This window comes from Manis javanica, chromosome 3 (assembly GCF_040802235.1).
Source record: "Manis javanica isolate MJ-LG chromosome 3, MJ_LKY, whole genome shotgun sequence".
In the NCBI taxonomy this organism is placed as follows: Eukaryota; Metazoa; Chordata; class Mammalia; order Pholidota; family Manidae; genus Manis; species Manis javanica.
This window is the reverse complement of record NC_133158.1, coordinates 18413125-18441017: the sequence shown is the minus strand read 5'-3', so window position 1 is coordinate 18441017 and position 27893 is coordinate 18413125. Positions and strand designations below refer to the sequence as shown.

Genomic DNA, 27893 nt, shown 5'->3' with positions numbered 1-27893 from the left:
CTTGAAAGTGGTAAACTGCAAAGCTCCCCTCCTTACTTGATGATTTTATGTTCACATAATATTTACATTGAGCTCTAGCAAGTATGCGTTGAAGGTGTAAATGAAAAAATAAGAAACCTATATGTGAAACAAAGTTCTTTATGGGATAGTAAGTTTGCATGGATGGCCATGATCTTTATTTTTCTTTATAAAGTTTTGTTTAAATGTGACATGTACACAGAAAAGTACACAAACTCAAATGCATGCAGCCTGATAAATATTCACAAAGTAAACAAATCCCTCTAATTAGCATCCAGGCCAATGAGCAGAACATTACTGGCCCCCCAGAATCCCTCCTGGCCCTCCTTTCTCCCAAAGGTGGCTACCATCCTAACTTCTGAGTAACCATAAGCTGGTTTTGTCTGGTCCCAAACATTTATGTAAGTGGAGTCATTTATTGTCAAGTCATACATATTTAGCCAGGATCAAATTCATTTTGAAAAGGACAGAAGGAAGAGGTGGAAGGAGACAAGGAAGGAAGGAGGGAAGAGAGAAATTACTTTACTGAAGGTGAACTCCATTAGTAATTTGGACGTGTCTTCATTTAAATTGTATCTAAATACTAGAATATTTTAACCTCCAGAAGACAATTGGAAAATCTGATGTCAGAAATATTGAGATGCACAGATTCACAGCAAATTAGGAAAACTGAGCGAGAAGAGTAACTAAAGCAAAATTTCCTAATTTTGATAAGAGTCATCTTTTGCATTTGACTTTTTGATGCTGTGTGTACAAATGCAGAGAGCTGTCCCTATTCCATTAATATGTCATGAGCACGTAAAGTGGAAGTCACAAGCCCTTGTCCCTATTGTTTTGGTGCCGATTAATGTCCACAAAGTGGCTGCGAGGGAGCATTATGGCAATACATCAAGTCATCCTCATTCAACCACTGGTTTCAAATATCTACAAGGCGGCCCGAAATCCAAAATTTAGTTTTAAAAGAAAGGTCTACATTAATCAGTGTAGATAAATGCTTTAACGTCCATTCACTGAAGTGCTGTCACAGCACACTCAGAAGATACTTACTCTTTAAATACTGTGCTAACAGATGGTCATTGATTCTCAAGCCCACAGTTAAAATGCCAAAACCCCAGAAGGGGGATGGCTAGGGAGAAGCACTAGAAAACAGGAAGAATGAATAGGAAAGTAGCAGACAAGCAAATCACAAAAAGGCTGAACGAGCCACTCAGATCACACAATCTGGGTCCAGTTTGTTGGGGCAGATAGCACGAGTCACCCTAAGATCTCTAAACTCTTGGCAGGATGTCAGGAGAAATACTTGCTGTTCTTAACAAAGACAGTCCAGCATCGAGGAAAAGTTCATTTGAGTTCACTTGGCTTTCAGAGGGCAGAGCATTATGCAACTCATTTTAGAAAAGCTCTCATCAAAACAGAGTAAGAAATTGTCAAAAGGCTTTGGTAGAATGTTCAAAAGGGTAAATCACTTATCTGGAAAATTTGCTTGGCTGGAACATTTTGTTTATCTAAGTCCCTGGATCAGTGATGTGGCTGCTACAGCTTTTGCTGCTAATTTATTTTCATCCAACAATTCCCCTTTAGAAATAGTATTTATTTTGGAGTCTCTCGTGCCACCTTGTTATCATCTTGTCCATAACATACAGGTGAAATGATAAGTACTTAAAAAACAACGCAGGCAGACTTGAAATGATCACTCACATCTTTTTTCCCTGCCTTTCCTTCAGATGACGAAGTAATAGGAGTTAGCGTCAGTGTTCGGGACAGAGAAGACGTCGTCCAAGTCTGGAATGTAAATGCCTCTTTGGTGGGTGAAGCAACAATTTTAGAAAAGATCTATGAACTTCTGCCCCACCTATCTTTTAAAGCAGTATTTTATAAACGTAAGTGCTTCATTTCAGTTGCTACTTTCTAGCTTATTGCATCACACTTTTTAGAAACTGTTGCAAATGAGGTGAATGAAGGCAGAATCACTTGAAATTCTATAATCCAGAAAATAATTCAGTAACACACACGTGAGCCTATATTTTTTTAAAGCCAAGTTTAGCCTCAGGTACTAAAATGAGATTTGACTGTTGCACGAATCAGAAAAGGAGATACATCTTGTATTTGTTATTTTAGAAATTTAAAAGCTGATCTTAAATTTGTCATTCTCAGACGAAATTACCTTCTATTTGTAGCAACAGTAACAAAAATGTTATTATATGAGCTGGCAGGTAGATACTCAATCATCCCTTCATAAACAGGAATTTATAATGTATGACATCTGTATTTGTGGAGGAACTCATTCTGAGCCCAGGGATGATTGAATGTTCCACTGAAATGCTAATACTCCCTCATTACGGATGGCTGTGACACAGAACAGAAAGAGAATTCACATGTAGTGGTGAAATGTTAACAGTATGAATAGGTGTGTGGACCCATTGCATCATGATTCATGTTCATTGCCTTTGTGTGCTCTTTTGAGAAAGTCATCGTTTTCATAATGAAAACAGCTTAATGCTATTCAACCAGTGTTCGGGAGATCGAACTGGGTTACACTTTTAACATTGAGTTAGAGAAAAGGATTGACGGCCCTACAACATACGTGATAAATTTCCCACTTCCCAAGCTATTCCAAGAGTCAATATCCCAGTTTTTTTTTTAATGTAGTATTTCACTGAATCTAAGATTCAGGTGATGGTAAGTATTAATTTTTAGTTGTACTAAGAAAGAAAATGAAAGGCTCCCAGTTAAACTCTGACACATGATTGATTCCGGGGTCCTCAAATGTAGGGTAGTGGGTGGGGAACTTGCATCTTAGAGTTGCTGAAATTCAACCTACTACTGTTTTGCTTTTCCTGACCACTTGCCAAAAAGGAGGGAAAAAAGATCAAATTTTGTTTTTTTGATTGTTCTCATATGATAGAGGATATTGAAACTAAGGCCTCCCTCTAAGGAATTATACAATCACGGGCCTGATGATTTTGATTTTAAGCAGTGAGACTTCTTTGCGCCTGCTGATAATTCAGTAGATGCTTAGCTTCTGAATTTCAAATGAAAGTTAAAATGAAAAGAAAGATGGCACTGTAGAGGTCACCTGTTGGCCGTGCAGTGTGGAAATTGCACCTTTGTAGATGTTATTTTCATTCCTTGGGGAACATTCATTGTACTTTCAAGCCAAATATTAATTGAAAGGTCGCTGAGGGTCTTTCCATTTTTTTTTCTATTCCACAAGACTAACTCCAGCAGAAACTCTCCACAAAGAAGCGTCTCATTGCCACTTATGAATGGGGCTAGAACGTTCTTTACTCCCTTTGAACTGGCTCCACATTTGACTCAAAACAGGAGAAAAGCCATTTGGAACCATTAAAGTCAGGCACTCTGGATTTTTGCCCTACTTCCACAGTGGGACCTCGAGCAAGTCACACCTTCCTATTCTCTCACCTTCTCATCTAAATATTGAGAAGGTTGGTCTTACATGATCTCCAAGGTTCCTTCTACTTCAGAATTCTTTGATTATGTTTCCAGATGACATGTTGGTTAGCAGCAGGTTGAACATGATCTGAGAGTCAGCAGATGATGAGGCCAGCAGAGTGTTAGGCTGTCTGTCCAGGCAGCAGCCATCAGGTCAGACTGAACAAGGACACATCCCTGCTTAGCTGCTGTAATAGCACTGGGAAGACAAAGCCAAGCAAAAGTAGGGAACGTGGCCATGTGGCCAGTTGAATCAAATCAAATAGACACCATAAAGATAGACGCCATTGTGAAGTTTGTGAACGACGCAGAACTGGCTATGGCTCTTCTATTTCAATGGCATAAATTAACATTTTAAGAACTCAAAGTTTATTCACATAAAAATCCAAATTGGAAAAAACAAGCCATTTTCTTTATTTTATGTAAAGCAGGCAGTCCTTTACTCAGTAGGGTTATTTACTGTGTGTTGCAGAATTGATTTGGAAAAATAAGGTCTGGGCAGAAATCTTACTCAGAGCATGATGAAGAACAGGTCCTAGGGTAAGCTAAGTTGGAAATGGCCAACTCCATGCTTTTACTCTGTCTCGTTAATGGGATCCTGGTGTAAGTATTAGCCCGTGTACAGAAGTCAGGTGACATGGCAGATTTTCCGTGTAGGAAGAGCCCGAACATATTCGGTCAAGGCCTCCAGCAGGATGGTTGAGGATGGGGCTGTTGAAAAGTTGCATATGATTTGGATCCAGATCGGTTATTTGACTCATCATGAACAGTGACATGCCCCCTGCCCCCAGTTCTGTGAGGTTCTTTAGAGCAGCTGAATGACATCTTTTCTGATGTAACAAATGCTCAGAGCAGAGGTTGGCAAACTATGAACCTCAAGCCAAATCTGCCCCCTCCCCACCTACTTCTGTATGGGCTGCAGCTAGGAATGGTTTTCACATTTTTAAATAGTGGGAAAAATCTAAAGAAGAACAATGTCTTGTAGCATGTGAAAATTGCATGAAATACAATTTACAGATCAAGTGTATGGGCACCTATCAATGCGTGTTTGTGTATATACCGTCTAGGGCTGCTTTAGTGCTACCACAGTAGACGTAATAGTTGGGACAACGACCCTATGGCCTACAAAGCCTATAATATTTATTCTCTGCCCCTTTCCAGAAAAAGTTCACTGACTCCTGGGTTCAAGCATTTCTGTATTCCCTTTCTACCAAGGCTAACCTAAGGCTAACAGAACTTCTGTTTTCCAGAGCTCTTAGTTCTGAATGTTCTGTTCTACTATTTCTGTAACCCATAAAATGGTAGTGTTTCAGGCTCTCACCTAGGACCACCCCCGACAGTCCCTTGCACTTAGAAGTAAGAAATGTCTTTGGACAGCTCATAGCTCTTCATTTATAATCTGGAGCCTAAGCATCACTGAGAGGTCTTGACCCAGCTGCCATGTGTATTTTATTGCAAAGTAGACCATGTTTTCTTTAGTGTCTGCCCTAAAAATCTTTCCTAAAAAGAAAATCATGAAAAGTGAAATATTTATTAAGTTGTACATGCGAGAAATGATCAGTTGGACCAGCTGGGATTGCAGGCTGCCCTTAGGAATTTGGCCGACCTGAGGGAACCCTGGGAGCCACAGGTGCGCTTCCCCCGGCGTTTCTTTCAAGGGAATAGCAGTTAGGGGTGAACAGCATGTTCCAGAGGGATTACGGTCCCACCCCCCCACCTCCCACCATACAGCCCACACCAGTTTGAAGCATTTAGTCCCTATTAAAAACAGAAAGTTGGGAGAGACTTGGCAGGTGGAATGGGCCAGCCGGTCTGTGCCTTCCTAGCACATCATTCCCTGTCGGGCGGGGGGCCACATTCAGGGGGTCCTAAGTTACCCTTGGATTTATCAGACCCAAGCCACAGGGACTTTTCCACCTGAAAGGAGAGCTGCCCTTGCTTCATGATGATGCTTAACTGAGTCCAGGAAGTAAGTTTTCAAACTTGGCCTTTTGCCTTGGCGGAAATGTTCTGCTCTCATTTCCCACTTCCACTCTCTAAAAATGTAACACTTGGAAAAAAATTTTTGATTGTGTAATTTTTTTACTCTAGAGTTCCTAATTGTCATTAACAATTTTGCAAGTCAGACAGTCGGGCTGGGGAAACAAATAAACAAACAAACATGACTGGAAAAATAAAAGACCCACCAATTTTAGGAAATGTTATTTCCCACAAAGGGTATTCAGAGGTTGGGGGAGGAACATACTACGATCACTACCACCCTTGTGTTGTTCTTTGTTTTATTTTTATTTTATTTTACTTTTAAAGATAGGCTTGTGAATGGCCCTGTCCGGGTGACGTCAGGCCCCACCCCATGCACGCAGTGGGGCACATTTTGCCCAGCCGCGTTTGCTTGCAGCCCCACGTCTTCTCATCAGCTTGTCGGATTACTCATCCTCTCCGGCACAGCAAGAAGAAATAGGCGGCATGCCCATTGCTTGTTTATTCCTTGTTTTAATTTTCATTATTACGTTTCTCAGAAAATGCATGCCTTAGCTAACTTATTGGCACAAAAAGTTGTTTGAGTTTTTGCCAGCACTGGGGGAAACTGAATGAGATGCCTTAGAGGAGGGTTGCCCCATCCTTTGCTTAAAGTTTTCTTTCCTTTTTTTCTTTTTTTTGTTTTTTTTCTGTCCTTTAGCCCATGAAGAGCATCATGCTTTTGAAGGTGGACGTGGAAAACACTAATTGCACTCTGTAAAGAATTCTTTGTCCTTTGCTGATTGGTTTTGGAAACGGTCTTAACAGGAGGGAGAGTGAAGAGAAGACTTGCCGAAGCTCCATGCTGGTCAATTTAGAGTGGGTTTCTGTCCGTGCAGATTGGGCAATTAGGACTCCAAGTGGCAGGTGGGGTGGGGGGAGATGGTTTGGGTTTCTACCGTCACATTACTTGCTTTTTTCAAATTTTCTTACCAAATTCTGTATTCCTTTGACTTTGGTTTTTTTCTTTCTTCCCCCCCCCCCTTTTAAATTCTTTATTCAGTCTAATTATTGTCTCCTACACTCCCCTTTCATTGAGGTGCAAGAAACTGGTCTCTTTTTAAGTAGCACTGCTCTACCTAGTTAATGAGACTTGCACAATCATGACAGTACTGCTTTGAAAACCACACCATTCGTGGAGGAATACTAGTGTGGTGAAACCTTTTTTTTTTGATTATTTGTTATGACACATTCCTACAAACTACACTGGTCCTTGATTTTTTTTCTGTCCCAGGGAAAAGAAAAACCATACTTAATCTGAGTTTGCACTGACAGCACACACATCTTTTCTTTATCCTTTTTAAAAATGTTTTCTTAGCAATAAAAGGAAGATAATAGTTGGGTCGCCTAACATGGGAACTGTAATCAGAATTGAGTATCAGGATATAAATCAAATGCTTAGGTTTTTGGACCCTCTGTGGAAATATTTCTAACTAGAATTCAATTTGATCTTGTCAAAGGAAGGCTTGGAGTGGTGGCAAGGGATTTCTCCCAATAGGAAGTCTTATATTTTCTGATTTAAAGAGATGATATTTTAATTGTTCATATTAAATGTCATTTCCAATAATCGATAGTCTCCCAGACTGAGCAGCTTTCAAACCCTGCCTTTTTCATTTAGAAGCAGCAAGTTTAATGTGATCTCCAGGATGAATGGGAACATGCGCAAAGTTGAACTTTGAGTACATTCTGCTCGCATTCATTTTTGGAATTGTTGGTATATACCGTATTATGTTACCAAAGAAACACTGGTCTTGGTAGAAGGAATTGGCCACGTCTGGAACACTGAGCCTCCTAAGGGCCCCTTGCCCCCTCTTGACTCTGCCCCCGCTCCGTTTGCTTCTACCTGAAAAGGGCAGGGCCGTTGGCAGGCACTTGCTCTCACTGGCTTTCCTTGAAGCCAGAGGAGCTCGGGTGTGCTTAGGCATTGCAGGAAGGAGCCGGGCACCCAGCTTCATTATACCCAGGATTTTAATTGTTCTTGCAGTGTTGATTAGCAGAGAGAGGGAAGGCTACTTCAGACCTCCAACCCGTGTTTGTAAATAAAATTCCCCATTCAAACACTTCAAAGGACTTCCAGTAATACCTGTTTATAAAAGCTGTGCCCGTCACTTGCATTACTAAGCACATCAACCATAGTAACAATGATCATAGTCTTAAAAAACTGCTTTGTTTCTAAGCTTAAGTTTCTTCAGTGATTTTAAAATGAGGTATAAAGATATCCGACTCATTTTTCAAAAGCTTGGAACTTGTTTCTCTAAACGTCATACTAACATCCAACTTGTTTTTAAATTATTCAAGGATTTAAAAAATTCTGAACATGAATTTCAAAATTTTTTTAAATTGTTTTTCAGATAGATTAGTAAAAGGATCACTGACTTATCTTCACTATAATTGTCATCTATTTCCCTAAGTAGATTTTGAAGTATCTTTATTTTTGAACTTTATTTAAAGCATTGTGATGATGTGTTCAATTTTTGCATGTATGTAGCTTTTGAAGTAAAAAATAAATAGGAATGTTAGGCCTCCCATTAATGTTTACTAGTTTCTATTGTTTATGATCACGGAACATGGTTTAACACCCAAAGCAGATTTTTGCCCCAGAGAACTTGTCAACTTTTTGTGACCCTGTGGAAAATACCAGCTGTGAGGATTTAGCTTGCCAGATGTTAAGAACTATCTTCCAAGTGACTTTAAGAAGAGGATTTTGTCAGATTTTTCTTTGGAAATTGTTTTAATTGAATATTTCATTCATCATAGACTTTGTATGAATTAAGCTGATTTAATCAGCTTGAAAGGCTCTCATTACCTTCTTGGATTAAACCAGCTAATACTCTTTTGAGATTTGAGGACATATTTTGTGGGGCCTGTGACCTTTATGTCAGGGCCAGGGCACCCAGCCTGGCCAGTGTAGGGAAGGGAAGAGCTTGCAGGAGATGTGTGTTTTCTTCAGCCAAGTCCTTGCAGCTGCAAACTGTGTTCCCCGCATAGAGCCATACGGAAACCAGAGGGCGCACTTCCTTCTCTTTGTCCCCCTTCAGTGTGTGCGATGGAAAGCCAGGGCCTCTGATCAAAACTCATGTGCTCTTTGTCCTTCCCTTATTCCAGATGCGGCTATCAGAGCACAGGTGTTTGCTTTCATTGGGATGTGTACACCCTTTACATAAGGATGGAGAATTCCCTTTAAAGTATCTGGTCTGCGTTTCAGTTTCCTTTCATAAGCTCTTCCTGAAGTGCCGACTTACTCCTTTCCCTCCGTGGCCATCACTTTTTCACATTTCTTAAATGAGGGTGTATAGTTTACAGCCAGTCTGTATATTTAATATAAAGTGGCTATTAAATTTGCCATGTAAAATCGATGGCCAAAAAGGCACAAAAAGGAAAACACAACTCTAGTAAACTTTGAATAGTTAACTTTAAACTTCTCAACTCTCTTCTTGAATTCTTGTGTACAGCATACACACAGATACATGCAAAGTGCTATCTACCCACAGAGCTTTGACCAGACCTGTCCCTTGTGAAAGGACATGGAGCTTGCAAGCAACAGAGCTGGGCATTGACGTCTGAAGGCTACGTCCCAGTCCAGGCTTCCTTAAACAGAGAACACTCAAAGCCTGGCAACCTAACCCCAGAACGCCCCCATCAAGCTCTAAATATCTGATCCAATCTGGCCACCAATGGGCCTGTACATAATCAGGTGTCCTTGCTATAAATAGCCCTCATTTTCTGCCTCTCTCTCGGTTATAGTTTGGTGTTTGCAAATAAGCTCATTACGACTGGAGGTGTGCCTTTGCTAAGAGACACTCAACTCTTAGGGTATCCCAACTGCTGTACTTACACAAAACTGACAACATTTGGAGCAATCACATGGTGGCGCTGCTTTCCAGCCAACGGTTCTGGCTCGGCAGCCTAATTTGTCCAGCTATGTTTGTGTAAATTATTTTAAGATATTCCTACATTTTGCTCTTATGGTTCTGTAAAACTTTGCTTAGACAGTACCAACAGAAGTTTAGCTCACCTATAACCTAATAAAAATGTGTTAAAGATAGAACTTTCTGGATGTGCTTTAGAAGTCTCAAATGTTAGGTTTTCATTGAGCCTATAAGTAGTTATGAAGAGAATGACATAAACTAGCATATAGGAAATACCAGAAATATTTCATCAAATATTGTGCCCAAAGGGAGAAGTAAAATTAGAGTTTGATTTTTTTTATTTTAGCTTTCTAAATATGGAACTCCCCTTTAAAAATATGTCTACTGTTCCCCTTTCCTATATTGTATGTTTCTGTAAGATTTCACTCATTACAAATGAAAAGTAGAGGACTGCCTGTAGGTAGTTTATTTCTTAAAAGAATATATGCAGGGTTACTAAAAATGACAGGAGAATTTGGTGACTCAGGATTGTAAAAGCCTGGATAATTGCCCCAACTACTGAGAGGAATCAGAGGTGAGGAGGAAAAAGATAGTAACAGAGGTGTGGTCACAAGCCCTTGGTACCTATGCTCCTGTGTAGCAACTAGAGTGGGTTATCCCTCTACTCCAACGAGGAGAAAGCCCAATTAAGAGTCCTTACACATCCAATTATACTGTTCAGTTTTTGTTTTCTTGTTACCTGTGCATGAAAATCTTAGAACACTTCTTATTTAGGTCAGCTCATGCAGGCTAAAAGTCACCATTTGTATTGTAGAGATAACTCACCCTGCTGACACAACTCCATTTTTAAAAGAAAACTCACAGACTCTTTGAATATTAGAGTGGAAGGGACCTTCGAGATCATCTACCAGTGCTTCTCACCCCTTAGCATGCAGAAGAATCACTGGGGTACTTACTTAACATGCAAATTTCTCAACCCCCAACTCTAGAGATTATGATTCAGTAGATTTGGGAGGTCTAGATATCTGCCTTTTTAGCAAGTCCCCTGGTGATTCTAATGTGGATGGTCCTCAGACCTCCCTTTAAGAACTCCTGACTCTATCCACCTCCCACATATGACACATAAGGGCAGCCTCTCACCCTGAGCTTTTTCAGGTGACCTGATTCAACTGTATACCAACCACCATGTAGGGGCTTGGAGAAAGCCATTATGACTAAGATTTGAGCAGTTGAAGCTCATAAATACAAAACTTTATGGCTAGGACCACAGGAGTATTGAGTAGCCCATCTCTGGAAGTCCATGACATAAAACCTTTAATACAGAGTGGTGGCTTTTTTCTTTCTAAATACCATTTCAGCCTGTTAAGAGAAAAGAAATTAATGTTCAGAAAAAGTAGTTACTCCATATGTGCGGTAACTACTTTTCTATAATATCTTATGGCATCTGGGGTTCAGCATCATTGAACAAGATTAAATGAACATTATAGAGCTATAAAATTGCATGTAAAATAACTCAAAACTGTTCAAATGACTATCAGAGTAGGCTGGGAATGAATTTCCACTAAAACTGTCACTCCTGGACGTAACTTAGTAAAGCTGTTACTAAAATGGAGGGATTCTTTAATTCACAGAAGTGTCAAAAAAAAAATCAAGTAAGTATTCCCTTACCCATGTGAATGATAAGCAAGTCATTGTGAGGTCAATTTTTGTTCACCATTGCTACTAATATTTGGAATCCCATTGTATATATGTGTTATTAGAATATCCAATAAAATAGCCTTTTGGATATTCTGTGCTCTTGTGTCCTTCAGAAATCATGAGGTTGAAGGAGTCTGTGCTAAAGGTTTTTGTTTTGATTGTTGCCTGAAAAATGTTACCAACTCAGTGAACAAATTACAGGATTTCTTTATGTAAATTTCGATTTCTACTGTTGAAGCCCAAGAATTTTTCTTAAGCTTTTATTTTGGAACCAGGGTTTGAGATTCATTAAACTGGTGACTGTGCATTAGAAAAATGAGCAGTAAGTAAATATGAATGTTGCTGAGTTTTCTATAGAGAATTATTGGTGCTTTTTGTCTTTTTACATATAAAGGTTTAAGAAGGCAAAAATTTTAATGTTAGCACTTTCCATTATGTGATGAATAGAGAATATTAAAGGACCCTGAGCATTTTAATAAGCTTATAAAATAAGGTTTGTGTCTTCAAATGGAGATGTAAATTTTGTTAGCATACATTAAGTTCATCCCCAATTCCTTCAGCTTTAGGTAATATGGCTTACAGCGACTGTGTAGTTTTTTTTAAATGGTTTAAGCATCTTCTCAGTAATCATTTAATAGTAAGACTCCATCCTTCTGCAATGTATGTCCCTCAGTGAGCTTTTAGTTTTATATAAATTATTGCACAGAAGGATTTCAGTGCTTCACCTAGTGATAGCACCCTTTAGCTTGGCTATCTAGCACCATTTGTCTCAAATTTAAATTCTTATCAATTGCATTCAAAATGATTCATTCTTTCAGGCTGTCTTACCTGTAAGTTGAAGCAGGTTTATTTGCCTTGTGCCTTGGAGCTGCCTGTACCCCCCGCCTCCTCCCCATGGTATACCATCTGTGCCCTGTACCGTTGGGGCCCTCCCACATATGGCTACAAGCTGGTGTAATACCCTTCCTTTTGATCTGGCTTCATCTAGTGATTTGCTCAGTATTTTTAAGGTCAGACTGAAAACTTTTCTGTCCTAGTTATTTTATTTTATATCGTGTGTTGTGTTTGATGTTCAGATACATTTGAAAGTCGCTTCTATAAGTCAGTAGTTTTTATTCCAGCCTTTTGCAGCAATCAGGTAAGACTAGACTATGCTTTTCTCCCTTGAAAAGATAGTGATTTATGTGTTCAGGACAAATGTTTAGACTTCTCCTGCAAATGTTCTTGCAGTTCTCTAATTTGGGACCATGATGCTGTGGATTTGTGTTCCCTCCTTTTTTAAGTCACAACAATATGGGATTTGTTTGTGTTCATTCGTTTATAGAGCTTTGTATTGAGAGCATTTGTAATCTGTTGCCGCTGATTTTCACTCAGTATTTGGGTTCTCTAATATAGAAATGTCATTCTCCTCCCTCGGGTTTAAAATTTCAGGCAATTTTATTAACCACATGGCTTCATCTAAATTAGGTTCCTAGTGTATGTATAGCGATGGTCATAGTCCTGTTTTATCCCAGCACATGTTCAAACTGTCCACCTGTAATGCAGCGAGGCCCCTGGGGTGCTAACACTTAGTGGGTTGGTCATCTACGGCACTCTGACGGGAAGCAGCTATTTCTGTTTCTTATACTCCCCAGTTGAACATATTTGGTGCTAGGGCTCATCTTGATCTCTTAGAAAACACATTTTGCTTGTTTTAATTCTTTTTTGTTACCCTTTGCTAAGAATAGTTTCATTTTAGAGTAAGTCAATTATTCTTGTTTCTCATTTGTCCTCTCATTTGCCCCAAAGATACAGTTGCCCTCCATTTAGCCAAGGAAAGCGAATTTATTCTTCCTTTTTGGCTGTCTCATATATCCCTTTCAAAACAAATACAAAATAAACAGCAAACTCTTATTTTCTCCCATTTATCTGCAGACTTCCTCTCTTACCATGGAAGCAAACCATTCAGGATTATGTATGTGATGCCCAATTAATTTTAACACAGCAAATTGAATGAAGTCTTTGAAGGGCAGAAGATAACATTCTGAAGGCCTTAAGATTTCCTAATATCGCCTTCTCATATTTGAGTGTGATTACTGCTGCCATGTATTCCATGGGAACTGTTATCATCTAGTGGTTATCGATGCACTTTTGGAAATGTGTTCTTCATTGTTTTATAAGCGTAACGTCTGCCTTCCCACAGAAGATACAGTTTTTAGAGGCCAACCCCAGTGATCCTTTCAGGGTAGCAACTGCCGTTAAAAGAACTTCAAATTACTTTCATTAATGAATGTATTTTTTAACATCTCTGGAATCCTGCAGGATGATAGGTCTTTTGTTACTAAGAAGAAAAGAAAACAGTAGTGCTTACAAGGCTCAGCAAGTTAAAATGTATATCATTGAAATATGTATCTATTTCCCATCATCTGGCTGTGCTATGCTGCTGACTAGCTTATTTCTTGCCAGAGAAAATAAGTTCAAATCATAAGCATATTTAACTAGCAAGCATAAATCATAAGCCCTTCTAATCATAAGCACGTTGAACTGTGGTACCATTTGCACAGATGGTGTGGTTCAACGTGCGTGCTTCTCTCAGACCAAAGATGTGGACAAGCTCTTACTCCCCAGTTTCCTCTTGTACTTGGCAAACTTAAATCATTTGTTTTTTGCCCATATAGAATTCTAGAAAGCACGAACATAGAGGAAGCTTTTAGATCTTAGGAAATTCGGGGGTTTTGTAGCTCAGTTTTCCTGGAGAGTTATGGGAATAAAGGTTAAACACTGAAGCAATGTTCACTTTTTAAGGTAAAAATAATTGGTATTTCATGAAAATAGTCAATGTATGAAGGACTAGACTTTGATTTTCAGAAAGTCTCTTTTTTTAAAAAGAAAACAAACATCATGGGATCATAAATAAAATTTTAACAGAAGTCTGTTGGCTTTCAAAGAGTGTTCTCCAGGTGGCCGGTTCCACAGAAATACTAAGATACTGCAAACAAAGCTCCTATTGTAAAATTTTCTTTTTTTAAAGTATTTTTTAAAGTGTGGTAAAACAATAACATACCCATACTGACATGAATAGCATGGCAAAATGTTAACATTTTGGAAGCCAGTGGGCATAATTTATATACTCATTTGTTTTCTTTTATGAAATACCACTTTCAAAACCTTTTTATTATAAACTGAAACAAAGATACAGAAAACCACCCAAAACAGTGTAAGTTAGTGAATTGCTATAAGGAGAACACTCTGCAGGAGCACCCAGGTGGAGAAATAGAACTTTGCCAGCCACCAAGACCCCCCTTTATGGGTCCCCTCCCAGTCCCGACCCCCGCCTTCCCTTCTAAAATAACCATGACCCTGACTTGCAGTAAGCACTTCCTTGTATTTCTTTCTGGTTTTATCACGCAAATATATATCCAGAAGCTCCTGTACTTATGAAGGTTGGGTTCAGAAAAGTTCTTTATGAGCCCTGTACATGAAAAGTGCAGAATGATGCTCTGTAAGCAACTGCTATCCCCATTAGCCAGTTACCACGCAGTTTGACATACTTCTGTTGTAGTGTGCAGCTCTGTTCCTAGCTCAAATATCAGTGATAATAATACTAATAATAGCTAATGTATATTGGAGTTCCATGCCACCTAAGCAGACAGATTAATTCACTTCTCTCCAGAACCCTATGAGGTAGGCATTGTTATTGTTGTCTTCATTTCCTGAACGTGGAAACCGAGGCTCCACGAGGTGAAGTAACCTGCCCAAGGTCACACAGCCAGTCCGTCTCAGAGCCAAGGTGCATCTAAAGCCATGTGGCTCCAGCCTGTTCTCCCAATGCTAGGATGTCTCGATGGGAGTTGAGAATTCCAGTGTGTAAGACTTTTGAGATTCCTTCTCAGAGTTTGTTTCTTAAGGAAAGGATCTGTAGCTTTAAGGAAAAGATTGAAAAATTGCTGGCCTACTTCAACCTTTTCATTTTGCAGATGAAGAGATGACCCAGAAAGTATAAAGCATTTGTTTGTCACACAGGCAGTTGGTGGCAGAGTTGCAGGCTGATCTCCAAATATTCTGGCTGTTAAAATCAACGATCTTTCCTTTATTCCATACCTTATGTGGAAAAGTACACATTTTCTAATCCGCTTCTTTGCATCAATTTCGCATGAGCAGATTTGACTCGAAACCAGTTTACAACTAGGACACTCTCATCCACTTGCTTATTTCCTCAAGGTTTTTAACTGGGAATTTAAGAATTTATACTTGAAGTTTGCTTTTCTGTCTCACTTATTGAGCGCCCAATCTGTAGATACACATGCCTAACACCCTTCTCCAAAGAATGTACAAGAATAACACATTTGACTGGTGTGGATGGCAGGTGAAAAAGAATTACTGGTGTAGTGTAGGCCCTTCAACATATTCACGGCCAATTCTGGATTATCCCAGCACAGATGGATCATACAAAATCCCTCATCTGTTTCTTACTGGTGACCTTTAACTTATTTGTGTTTGCAAATGCTTCTACCAGTGATTGGAAAGGAGAAGAGCAGAGATCAAACTTGCTTTCTTGACCCCAGTGTTTGGTATCCTGATAAAAGGTCTGGTGCTCTTGGTAGGAGACTGGGATTCTGTCTGAGTTGAGTCTCTCTGGGATGTTCAACATAGTCTTGGATGTCAGCAATTAGAGGGGAAGCATGCTAGCATAATGCAAAGAGCTTAGTTTTGAATTTGCTTTATTGGGTTGAAAGCCCCTTTTCTCATGTCTTGAGCAAGTTACTCATCTCAGATCCCCCACTGTCATCTGTAGAAGGGTAGAAGGTACAGCTCCTTAGAAGCAGATACCTTGTTTACTCATCCAGATCAGCACCTGGCTCACGGAGGGAATTAGTAAAGTGTACTTCCATTAGTTGACTGTAGTCATTCGTCTATACAGTAAAGGGAATGAACTGATCCAGTGAACCTTTTGCACTTTCCTCCTGAGGTATTTTTCTAGTCATCTTGTTGGAGGCCCTGCAAGTTGTGGGTGGTAACACTGGCCAAACTCACTCCTTCCCTTAACTGCTCCTTTACTGGTCTGTCTACTTTGTCTCACCACACCGGGGCAGCCCAACCTGCTTTCCTTCTCTTGAGCTCTATATCCCCAACTTCTGAGTCAGTTTGCTGTGAACCGAAGAACTGGAGTGAATCTTCCAATTAATTATTTTATAAGACTGTTATTGCCAGTATTACTCAGGAATAAAAGAAGGATGTTCCGTTGATGAAATGTTGTCCAGGCTGAACAAATGCTTGTTGAAAGCCAGAGATACCATATTGTCCACTATGGTGCTGGAACTTATCCTTGGAGGACTGTGGGAGGCTCCCAGGAGTACCCTGTTTAATCCTGGATACCTTTGAGGAAAGTTAATAGGCATTAATATAGCTGAAGAAATTGATTCAGTCACTCAACAAGTACTTATTGAATAACTGTGCTAGGCAATGGGGTTACAAAAATAAGCAAAAGACACTGTCCTTCTCCATGGGGCTTACAGTTTAGTGGATTGCTAAAGACCCTTAAAACTCTTGAGCCTTAGACCAAAAGAAAGGCAGGAAGTATATCTTTAAACATCTTCAAGTTCCACATACCGATCTGTACTATAAACTCAATGTATGTTTGAATGTTGTCATAACCAGAGGGTTTTTTTTTTTTGAGTGAAAATATCCTTGCATTTCCAACACAGAGTTTTCACTAATCTCATTATTGTTTTAAAATTCTCTAATAGTGTTGACGCTGAATTCAGTAACCACAAAGGCTGCTTATAATTTGTTGGTGCTTTTGAAACACCTTTAAAAGCCAAGTGAGCCCTTGACTTCTGCTCAGTAATTCACTGTGTCTTTATGTATATACCTGAGGGGTAGCCATCATAAAAAAGACCTGTGCCCCAACATGTTAAATATGGGGATTCTTAACACTGTGGAATGTCTAAAGATTGCTTACTCTGTAATTTTTAAAAGCCCTGCAATACTTTATAAAGCATATATAGCATCTGAGCAAGAAATATGACACTCAGTCTAGGATTATATAATATCTGGGGGCCACTACCTTATGTATTTTCAACAGTTTGGAAATTACACTAACTGCAGGTTAACAAGACCAGAGGGTCCTAAATGAGCATCTGTCCCATGACCCATCTGGAGACCCCTCCCGATTATTCATTCCAGAAGCACGTGCTGACACCAGAGTTCAGCCCTCTGGACTCTCCCCCTCGAAGTGGTCTTTTAAGATTGGCAGGAGGTCAGATCCTCTCACCCCCATGCTTTGCGGCACGGCTGCCTGCTTTCTGGGTCTCTCTTGCGTTGTAGCCCGGATAACTCTCTTTTCAAAGTTAAAGTAAACAAAAGGAGACCTCGGACAGGGAGCAGTCCAGCTCTGAACACTTGTGCATGATGCAGAAGGTATTTTCTGTCCTGTTCCATTTTGAAAGTGTTACGCGTGAGAGCAGGCGCCTCTGCAGAGGAGAACTTGCTCGATTAGGCGCCGCGGCTGCTTTGCCCGCTGACCTGGGCTTTTGCAGCCCAAGTTCATCCTTCCACTTCAAAGGCCTGGCTCGGAGTGGATCGCACGTTTTCCTTGATGACAAATTAATAAAACTTGATTTCTTGGATGAGATGGATACAAAAGAACTACAACTCCCCCAGGCCTGAAAGTCAGAACGGCCCTTCTGGCTCTGATTAGAGTAACAAAAGGATATCCGAGAGCCATCTTCCTCCCTGCTCGGCTGTGGGATGTTGCTGAAAACAAGCCGAGCTTGTAAAGGAGAAAGGGCTTATTAAAACACATTTCAGCTGCGACCGAGTGCTCGGGGAGCCCTCCTGACACAGAAAATGACTTTTTTTTAGTAGATGCTCACCTCTTCTCAAGAACAAAGTTTCCGCTTAGAATTAGAGGAGGTAATATGTTATGAATCTGAAATGTTTGTGGGTCTCCCCTTTTATGTTTCTGCCGCAAAGATAAGGTTTAAAAAGAAAAGAAATTGGCCTGCGATATCTGGCCGGAGTTAGAGCTAGCCTGAGTTTGGATAAGTAAATTTACTTCTACCTGGTTAAAAAGGAAACTCCCCGAGTCCTGGGGATTTATGTACCTTTAAGGCAGGCCTCAGACAAGGTGAAGTAGTGGGCTTCAAAATCCAACTGCTGTGGGCCTGCTCCGGCAACCCACTCATGAGAGAGTGCAATAAGCCTTCTGCTAAATCGGGGAGCTCAGGATTTCGATGCAAAACCCTCTTAGCAGCTTTGTCATCCGCCTGTTCTGTGGAGCATCCGAGGACACTGCTCGCATCCTTCATGTGATTGCTCTGCCTTCTATATTTAGTAGAATTGCAGTTGCACAAAATATGGTCCCCTAACTGCCCTGGGTGTGCTTTATGTCTTCCCAAAAAGTCTTCAGAAAATGAAGGGTTCATACCTTTATATCATAATTTTGGAAAGAAAGCCCCAACAGTTTTTTCCTTTAATATGTAGGCAAAATACACAAATCTAGATACCCTGTGCTCCTGTGTTATAAGTTTGTAGGATCTCCTTCTGCACAGCTGTGCCACCCCCCCCCCCCAGAGGACTGATGGTTGATAAACGTGTGGAGTGAAGTGGGGTCACGCGGGCCCATCTCTCACTTCTGACACTTGGTTTGAAGATCCTCCCTCCAAGTATTTTTGTGATCCTGACAGGCAGTTTTCAAAAGTTTGTGGCATTCCAGGATGCTTAATAATTTAAAGCTGTATGTTTTAAAGTCCAGCAATGAGCGAAATACACCGAGGAGTGTGCCTCCCCCCATGAGCTGGCTCCAGGGCCTCCTCTCTCCTCTGAACACATGCGTTCCAGGCTTCAGCCAGCCCGGGTTTTGGTGACTACAGCCCTCTGCCTCTGTCCCTGCCTGCTCACCCCTCTCTCGTGCTCTGAAGGCAAGCCAAGGCCCCCTGGACCACAAAGCTTGAGAGGAACCCTCTTGTCTTGCAATCTAAGAGGCCCTTGGGTTTCAGCCCTCCAGGGCCCTGGGCTCATTCTGGTGCCAGTGTCCCTTTGTACGTGGGGCACCTGCTTGAAGGTTCCCAGGCCCTTTACACACTGCACCACACACAGAGCCCTTTGCACAGAAGCCTTCCTGGTTGTTGAATGCAGAAGTGGCATTGTCACAGGCCCAGCAGAGAATCATCTTAAGAAACCCATCCTGTATGCCAGGGGAATCATTTCAGTGACTGGAAGGGGCACCATGTTTGGGTGAGAGACTAGCTCCTGCCTCTCTGCAGCCCCGCCTTCTAGCTATGTGCCCTTGAGTGAGGCACCTGAGCTTCAGGTTGCGCCTCTTGGAACCCGAAGAGTGAATGTCCCTATCACAGGCTGGGGAGATGAAATGAGAAAAATCCGTGTAAAGGCACATTACAAAAAGTTAAGTACTGTCTATGTGTAGGTCTTGATATTAATGTTTTATGGCACCCTGGTGTTCTGCTCAGGGTAGGCCTGTCTTTCTCAATGTGTGGCCAGTTGTTTTAAAATCACATGTCTAAGGTGGAGTCCAGAAAGCTCTTACCTTTGTGAAAATCCTTATTTTTTTTTTTAGGATAAAAGTGATAGATGTTCATTTTAATAAATGCAAACAACAGTATAGATAGCTTGCCCCCAAGAAAACTTCCTTTATTCCTAAATGATACTGGTAGGAAATAACAGTGTTTATGGATCTGATGATAGGCAAGAAAATTGGGCTGCTGAGAGGCGTGAGGCGCAGACGACGGAGAGGCACCAAGGGACCCTACACACGAAGGAGGGTCCGCAGACCTCCCGTGAGCCTTGTGAGGAGGCACCCGCCTTCCTCAGGTGGCACTAATTAAGTAATTTATTAGCAACACCTGTCTCCTGCCTGGCTTCAGGAAATTCCTTTAAGGAAGCTCGGCCATTATGCTTCTTCCTGCAGGTCTTTGTTCCTTCCCTCAGTGCCTGGAGGTGAGGCTGGAGGGCAGATAAAGCTCGCAAGAGCCCCTCTGACTTTCCGAGTGTAGACTTTCCGAGTGTAGAGGCCTCCCTGAAGGGAATGAAGTCAGCAGTCATCGCAGCCAACAAACGCATTGTCTTCACACCAACAGGCAGGCATTGGTGGCCCCGTGAAACTCCAGCGGAGGTTTGTGGTTTTACATTTCTCTTTCTTGTCAGTGTTGTTTCGCACGTAGTCCTCAAGAATGGCGTGTGCCTCCTGTGTTTAGGTTGCTGAGTGACAGTCGTTGTGACAAGGGTTGGACGCTGTAGGTAGTTTCTCAGGGACATTTTGCTAGAATTTGCGAATGCGTCCAATTCCTGAGTATGAAAAGGGGAGTGGCCTTGGTCTCCTCTTTTGTTCTGCTAAGTAGTCTCTCCCCTCTGTGCCCACGTGGTGCCACTGGCCAGAGCGACCCCAGAATGTCAACAGGCTCCACCACGTAGGGGCCCCTGGGGGAGAAAGGGGGAGGAAATGTGCACCCTGCTGTCATCTGAGGCTGAGGAGATGATTTCTGCCTGTGAAGAGGTGACAGTGACTTCTGATTGTAACACATCCTTGTCCTAACAAATATTGATAGCCATTTCAGGCATCCGTTTGTATGTTTCTCTCTCTCTCTCTTTTTTTTTTTTTTACAAAACAAAATTTGAAGTCTCATATGTTGCAGGCAGAAATATCTAATTAATTCATAGGCTGAACTCTTGGAGAACAAAATGTATTTACTTGTGACAGAATAAGAGTTTTAAAAGGAGACTCCTGTAAAAGTCTGTGACAGTGGCAGACGTCTGTCTTCATTATATGAAGTTCAAAGCAGGTGAAAAGCACCTTTTTCCAAAGTTGTAGAAATCCTACGGTTAATTTTTAGCACAATAGGTGAATAAAGCTCTCGGTTCATCAGATTCTTTAGAAGTCACCACCGTGTGCAGCCTGCTCGTGTCAACCTTTATAAACTAACTGGTGTGGTTTTCATGGAGTCAGTGTGGGCTGCCTTCGAGCTGGTGGGCTGGTGTCATCAAGGGAGAGTCCAGACCAGCTGTGCCTTGCAGAGGCTACCTGGAGGCGGCGGGAGGCGGACTAGGGGGTGGGGTGTTCTTGTGTCTTGAGCAAAGTAGGACTCATGCCTGGCCGGAGACCCTCTCCTAGGCCTGCCTTTTGAGATTGCCAAGGTCTGGTATGAGTTAGGTCCTCTGGCGTTTGTCAGTTAGGTAATTCTGCTTCCATGGGCATAAGCCCAGTGACTTGCTTTTCTCAGCCGCGTCTGCCAAATACAAACAGGTGTGAACTTACTTGAATGGAAGATAAACCTCCATTTACCTTTGGGTATGAATGGGCTTCTTAAGTCCGTGTCAGTCAACTTTTGGTTATTCAAAAGCAGCCAGGGAAGCAGTTACCGGTCTGAGTCAGGGTGCCGTCTGGTGACAGTGCCTTATTTCACAGCTGAGGGTACTGCAGCTTGGTGAGGAACAGCCCTTTGCCCAAGTCACAGAGCGAGTGAGCCCCACAGCAGTGTCTGTACCTCAGTCCCCCTCACACCACATTATTCCCTTTTCCTAGGCAACTGTAATTTTACAGTTGTTCAGCACATCCCAGTACTCTACTCTGCCTTTATTTTCAGAATCCAATTTATGTCATGCTTGAAATTTTTACTGAAAAATTTTTTTTAAATGTAAGAATTGAGTAAAACAATCCATTTCAATAGTTTATAACACTAGGACTAGAGTAAGAGAGGGTCCCCATAAACACCATGGCATTAGTGCTACTTCATTGCAAGTGACAGAAAAACAAATGAGACTGTCTTAAGAAAGAAAATCATGAATGACATAACTGAAAAGCTGAGTATGTGGCTTCAGGCACAGTTTGATCCAGGAGACCCGCTATCTTGGTTCTTTCTGTGTTGTCTTCATTCTCCAGATTTAAGCCCAAAAGAGATGGAATGGACCCCTCACATTATCTCTCTCGAGTAACTCCCAAGATTGTGTACCATTGACTATGACTGGCTATCATTCTTATTCTTGAGTCAGTAACCACAGCCAGGGGCTGGCAATGTTGTAACAGGCCAGGCTTAAGTCACATACCCATCTGTGTAGCTCCAGTGAAATCATGGAGGTGGCTCCCCAGAAAAGAGGGGTTGAGATATGGGAGGCAAAACCCAAAATGCTCCAGCAGAGCTTCAAACCCCAGTAGCTAGTTGGCCGAAGGCGACATAGTTAGTGAACTGCAGAGCCTCAGTGGTTTTCGGCTGCAGCGTGGAGATGATAACGGCACCATCCTCAGTGTGTGCAGCATCCCAAGCTTTGCATGTGGTCAGGCTCAGTCCGTTTTAGCATTAGCGTAAGCGCGGAAATCAGTGACTGGGAGCTGGTGATGCCAGGGCTCACAGTTGCTCTGTAATGACATCCTCTCCCCTTTATTAGCCCACAGGGAGCAGGTCTCCAGCCTGTTCTCCAACCGCTCGCATTATAGGTCCGTCCCCCTGGTCCCCCAGGAGGTGGACATCTCCTCAGCATGCTATTGCAGCCCCCAGTCCCTCTGCTCCCATCCCCAGGTAAGTGACTTCCCCAGTGCACCATCACAGCCCTCACCTTGTCCCTCCCTCTCCCCCTTGGCACTCTGAGAGCCCTGTGCCAGTCAGAGTATATAGCCCATAGCACACTTTCTTTCAGTTGCCTGTTGTCCCTTCCTCTAGATGAGGACAGAGACTGTGGTTATCACTCAGGAGGCCACTGTGCCTGACGCACTGCAGGTACTCAAGGGATCTTCCGTGTGTGGAACGATGAGGGACTAATGACAGCTAAGCAGGCAGGCGTCTCCCAGGTGAGGGCCTGGTGTGTCAGGTGGGTTCCCCAGTGGAGGAGGGGGCTTTACTCTGAACTGTAGCTGCAGTCATCAACCCCAAATCTATGCCACAGCCTTGCAAAGCATCCTACTGAGTGTGCTGGGCATGCAGTGGGTGCCCCCAACCCAGCACCCTCCCCACAATCGGAAAAACCCCTGGCCATGCCCGAGCATGTGAGGGCAGATGCTCTGCAGGCTGCACATGATCCGAATACTCCTTGTCTAAGCTTTCTGACATCAGAATTTTGTAATAAGTTTTCATTTTATAAGGATGAGCTGCTTTCTGATTCAAAAAGCTGATTTTAATCCAGAAAAGAACTTTTCTGAAAGTAAAGATTTACTATCTGTATTAGAGCATCAGAGGTGCTCAAGGTAAAAATGTCCCTGACTGCATGTTAAGGGAACTTTGCTTTGAAAGGAGAATCAAACATATAAAAGAAACACAAACTTGGAAAAAAACACAATGGGCAGTGGGACCCACCCTCTGCCTACTCCCCCCACCTTGCTCCCCTTCTCAAGTAGGAGTGGCTACTGTTTTTATCTTCTGCCTGGGTGATGGCTTACAGGGAGGGTTGTAGCAATAGTGACAGATTTAATTTTTTCTAGTTAAATTTGATATGCCTCCTTGCTGTAAGTTTGAAAGGTGTGCTTTGGGAAGGTGAGCTAGACACCAGGCGCACGTCCGTGCTGTACATCTGAAATGAAGGGCACAGATAGGGCAACTGTGCTCATTGCACTCAGCTTTCTACCCCCAGATTTCCTTTCGTGGTGCTGGTCTCTCCCATATTGCCCATGTGTTTGCTAAGGGGAAATCACCACCAAGACGACATCTACACAGTCTCCAGGCTTTGAAGTACCCACAGGAAGTGAGCAGTGAGACACACACGGTTTCTGTGAGCCTAACCAGGTGGGTGGGCACACTCTGTTTGATTTGGTTTTATAGCTGGTGAAGAAGCCCAAATCCAGAGTGCTGGCACGAGCAGAAATTAAAGTGTCATCTTCTCCTACCTGAGACAAGAGCTTTCTACATTTTTTTAATTTAGAGAAACAAAAAACTAGAAGCACACGTAGAAAAAAAGTGTTTAGTCTCTTTTTGTTTGAATGAAAATTCAAAATCTCTGTGTGCTTTTAAAAGTATGTGTTTCTGTGTTCCCAACCCTTTAAGTATATGTAGCCTAGAGGAGGTTACAAAGTGCATTTGTGTGCATTAGCTCAAGTTCCCCTTCTGACTGATCAATGCAGGTAGCGTGCTAGCTGTATTGTGCAGGTACGTGGACTGGGAGAAAGTTGAATGTACTCGGCAGCCATCCCTTAGCCCGAGAGTGGCAGACCTGCCCAAGGCCTGCCTCATTCCAGAGTGAGCACTTTTCAGCTGAGAGACAGCTCTTCCACCTTACTGGGGGAAGGTAGCCTGACCCTGAGCTTTTTCCCCTCCACATTGTCATTAAATTATAGTCTCTTTCCTTGGGGGTGGAAGCCACAAACAAAATAGAAACAAGAAATTAAGCAATACTCACAATATGATTAGTAAGAACATTTATCAAGCACAGACTGTGCCCAATTCTGCTACAAATTATGTGCGTGAATTTGCTTAATCCTCATGAGAAACTTCCGTATGTAGTGAATTGGAGGTGACTTGCCCAGGGTGTCTTAGCTGGGACATGGTTAGCTAGGATTTAAATGCGCACAGTCTGACAGCAGACTTCTCCTCTTAAACACTCTTTATGCACTTACTGAGCACCTGCTAATACTGGGCCCTTTATGTGCTTCATCTCAGTGAATCACTACCATACCCATCATACAAATGAGGCAGCAGTGTGGCAGAGCAACCTGTCCAAAGTCCTAGGATTTAGCAAGTGTTGGAGACAAGATATAAACTGGGCTGTCTGTCTCCCAAGCCTGTCTTGGACTCTTGCTCTATTCCAAGCCAAAATGTGCCATTTACACTATGCATAAAACCACCTAGTGCATAAAACTGTAAAAGAGCCCAGTGAGGCTGGACTCCAGAGGCTGTGCCATCCCATAGGGGATGGTGTGGAAAAGATGGTCCGAGCGACTGCTTACAGCCCAGTCCAGTATGTCAGGAAGGCATTTGGCACATGGGGAAACTGAGGCACAGAAGGCTAACTGACTTGCACAAAGGTATGTGTTCTTACCTGGGGATGGCACTGTATCTGAGTACAGGTGCTTTGGACTTAGGGCCCTGTCCGAGGCAGCTGGGCACTTCAGAGAACACTGGACTTAACAGTGGAGTATGGTCTGGGAGTACAGGGCTGATGCTTGCAGGAAAGGTGACATCTAGAAGAACAAAGTAAAATAACAGTAATAATTATTATACTTAAATGAATTTGTGAACATCTCTGGGGAGCCATTAAGAGGCCAGCTTGTGCTTCTGGGAAACACAAGTTGAGCAAACGCCAGTCTGCCTGCCAGTCACCATGATCCCACTGAGTTCTTGGTGGAGTGATGGTGTCACGGTGTGGGATCTGAGGCATGGGCATGAGAGGGTGGGAGCTTCCAGGAGGGTGAGGTACCCCTTCTGTACAAGATCACGTGCACCTGTCATGACCCCAGACTGGGTAATGTGAAGTGCTCACACAGCTCTTTCTAAAAACTACTCTCCCTTGTCATCTGCAAAGAAAAACTTAACTTCTGGGGCTTCAGCATCTGTCCTATAATTAATTACTGTCCATTTACCACCGGGACAGAAAATTCCTACCGCCTCGGCCGGGTGCCTCAAAGGACTTCTTTCACATCTGCTTTTGGAACCTATGTTTGTATTTAGTGGTGGGCCTGGCAGATAATGAGGTTTTGATGGCACAGAGCAATTTAGGCAAGTTTGTTCTAGGCTCTCAGGAGCCCTTGGCTGCTAACATCTGGTCCGTTCAGATCTCGCCCTCTGCATTCAGAGGGCCTGGGTTTGGTGGGCAAGATGTTCTCTTTTACCATCAGCTTGCCTTTGATCTTCAGGGCTGGCTTTGCTGCATGTACACCTGGCCGTGCTTAGCCCCTGCAGCAATTCCACACTCTTGTGTTTCTTTTCTTTTTATACCCAGATGGCCATCATGCTGTGTGCAACTGTAACCGCAGCCCACTCACCATCCAAGAACAGATTTTTTTTCCCTCCAGCCAATTCAGACAGGATAACGTCTTAGGCAAACACTTGGGTACCTTCCCATCTCTTACAGCTTCATTTTCCGCTCTGCACCACCTCCCACCACTCCTGCCCACCAAGTGTGAGCAGAGGCTGGACCCCTAGAGCATAGTTTCTCAAGCAGAAAAAAAAAAAAAAATTCAGACTGAGCTGTCAGACAGGGTGGGCCTGTGATTCTGGTTTCTGACCAGCTCCCGGCTGATGGCTCTGTTGTTGATCCATGAACCACACCACACCACACGTTGAGTAGCAAAGTCCTACATTACTTCTAGAAAAAATACTCTGGCTTCCCCCTATAATGTTCCTATCTTTTCCTTTTTCTCTTAACAAAACTGCCTTATGATCTGTTTCCATAAAAGCACCTTCCTGTCCCCAGGTGACTGTTTCATACTCAAGTGTTAATAGCTGACAGAGAAGCAGGGCATAAAATCAGAAGACTATCTTAAGGAGCAGGGCATAGGATAAGTCATGACCATTATATGACAATCACATTTCTAATTGGTGAGCCATTATTGTTTTTAATATATCCTTACAGTATTCTGCCTTGATAAAAGTTTTTAAAGGAATAATTTTATTCACAATATGAAATTAGGTATTGGATCTTTCTGTGCATGTGCTCCTCCCCCCTCCGAGAACACAGAGGTACAACTCAGTACTCACTCAGAGGTCCCAAGCATGAGAACAGCATTGTGTCAACTCCTGGTCGAGAAGGCTAGCTGAGTGCCTGTCAAATTCCAGTCTGCAGCTGAGACCAGTTTACTCCATTCAGTCTTGAGAAAAGCAATTCCCTATAATGAAAAGATTGCCATCCCAACTAGATGCATACCTTGACTTTGAACAAATCCTCAAGGGTGACGCTCAAGATGAGCATGGGCATCTGAAATCTAGCTGCTGCAACGGCTCCCTCCAGGAGTGACGCTCCTTCGTGCCAGCATGCAGTGGGCTCTTAGGATTTTCCTGGTGATACATCATGGTTGACAGCCATGGAGCTGAGAATCCATGCCACCCAGGTTCATATCCTGGTTCCCCATGTTTTTTAAGTGTGTTCAGACTAGTTTTCCCCATGTGTATAAGGAGCACAGCCATCATCATATTTGGGGGGGCCTCTCGTGGTGGGCTCTGTAGAATCCACCCCACCCCTAGGACAGCCCTGTAAAGCTATCTAGCAACTGGTGTGGCACGGGTACCAGTCAACGAGAGCTAACCAGCCCTTGTCACTGGACAAACCCTGGAGGCGCTGCTGTGCCCTCTCTCCCTTGGGATGAGTTCCTGACAAGGTGGCCCCCAGGGCCGGGTCAGCCAGGACACTGGGAGGGTGTGTGCTCTGGGAACTCTAGGCAACTGCTCCTAACATTGGGTGTCAAAGGATTTCAGTGTTTTAACTGGCCCATCCCCACTTGGCTGGTAAGAATACCGAGCATCAGAGAGATTATGCAAATTGCCCAAGACGACACAGTCAGTGAGTGGTGGCCCAGGGCTGTCTCACTCGAGAGCCCATGGCCTTGCCCCCGAGCAGCCCACCTCCGTGGGGCGGGAGGTGATGCATGTGGCAGTACCAGGTAGAGTATCGGCTTATGGTTGGTGGGTACTCAGCAAGTCTTAGTCTTCCTTGCCCTTCATCTGCACTTGATTCTGTATGTTTCTGCACTAAATCCAGTGCTCGCCTCATTTGGGGGCTAGGGTGGGGTGGGTACCCTGACCTCCTCGGTACCCGGCGGGGCCTGGGTGGTGCTCTGACTCATGGCTTCCAGGTCCCTGGCCGCACCTCTGCACGGGAGTTCTCTCGCTGCAGGTTGGGGAAGTGTTCCAGAGCAGGATGTTTACATCCCCTGGAGGACTGGGCAAGGAATCAAGCCGGCCCTTGCTTGGCAACCCCTGGCTG

At 42.8% G+C, this 27893-nt stretch overlaps 2 protein-coding genes across 6 annotated transcripts in view; both read left to right on the top strand.

Moving 5' to 3' along the window:
• EIF4E3 (eukaryotic translation initiation factor 4E family member 3) overlaps positions 1 to 16287 on the top strand; it is a 49247-nt gene extending 32960 nt beyond the window's left edge. The window contains exons 6-8 of one of the 4 annotated variants that reach the window (XR_012128962.1): positions 1743 to 1898; positions 6152 to 6309; positions 12972 to 16287. Coding sequence is in view for 2 of the 4 variants with exons in the window: in XM_037019210.2 (XP_036875105.2) it covers positions 1743 to 1898; positions 3944 to 3993 (206 nt within the window). In the remaining 2 variants the exon portion in view is untranslated. Of the gene's footprint in view, positions 1 to 1742; positions 1899 to 3943; positions 4197 to 6151; positions 8326 to 8595; positions 11146 to 12971 lie in introns of those variants that run through there. The other 3 variants (XR_005061546.2, XM_037019211.2, XM_037019210.2) reach the window with 3 other exon arrangements.
• A 2713-nt stretch (positions 16288 to 19000) lies between these two features.
• Positions 19001 to 27893, top strand: part of FOXP1 (forkhead box P1) — a 624795-nt gene continuing 615902 nt past the window's right edge. For both annotated transcript variants that reach the window (XM_037019201.2, XM_073230906.1), the window contains exon 1: positions 19001 to 20169. The gene's annotated coding sequence lies outside the window, so the exon portion shown is untranslated. The remainder of the gene's footprint in view (positions 20170 to 27893) is intronic.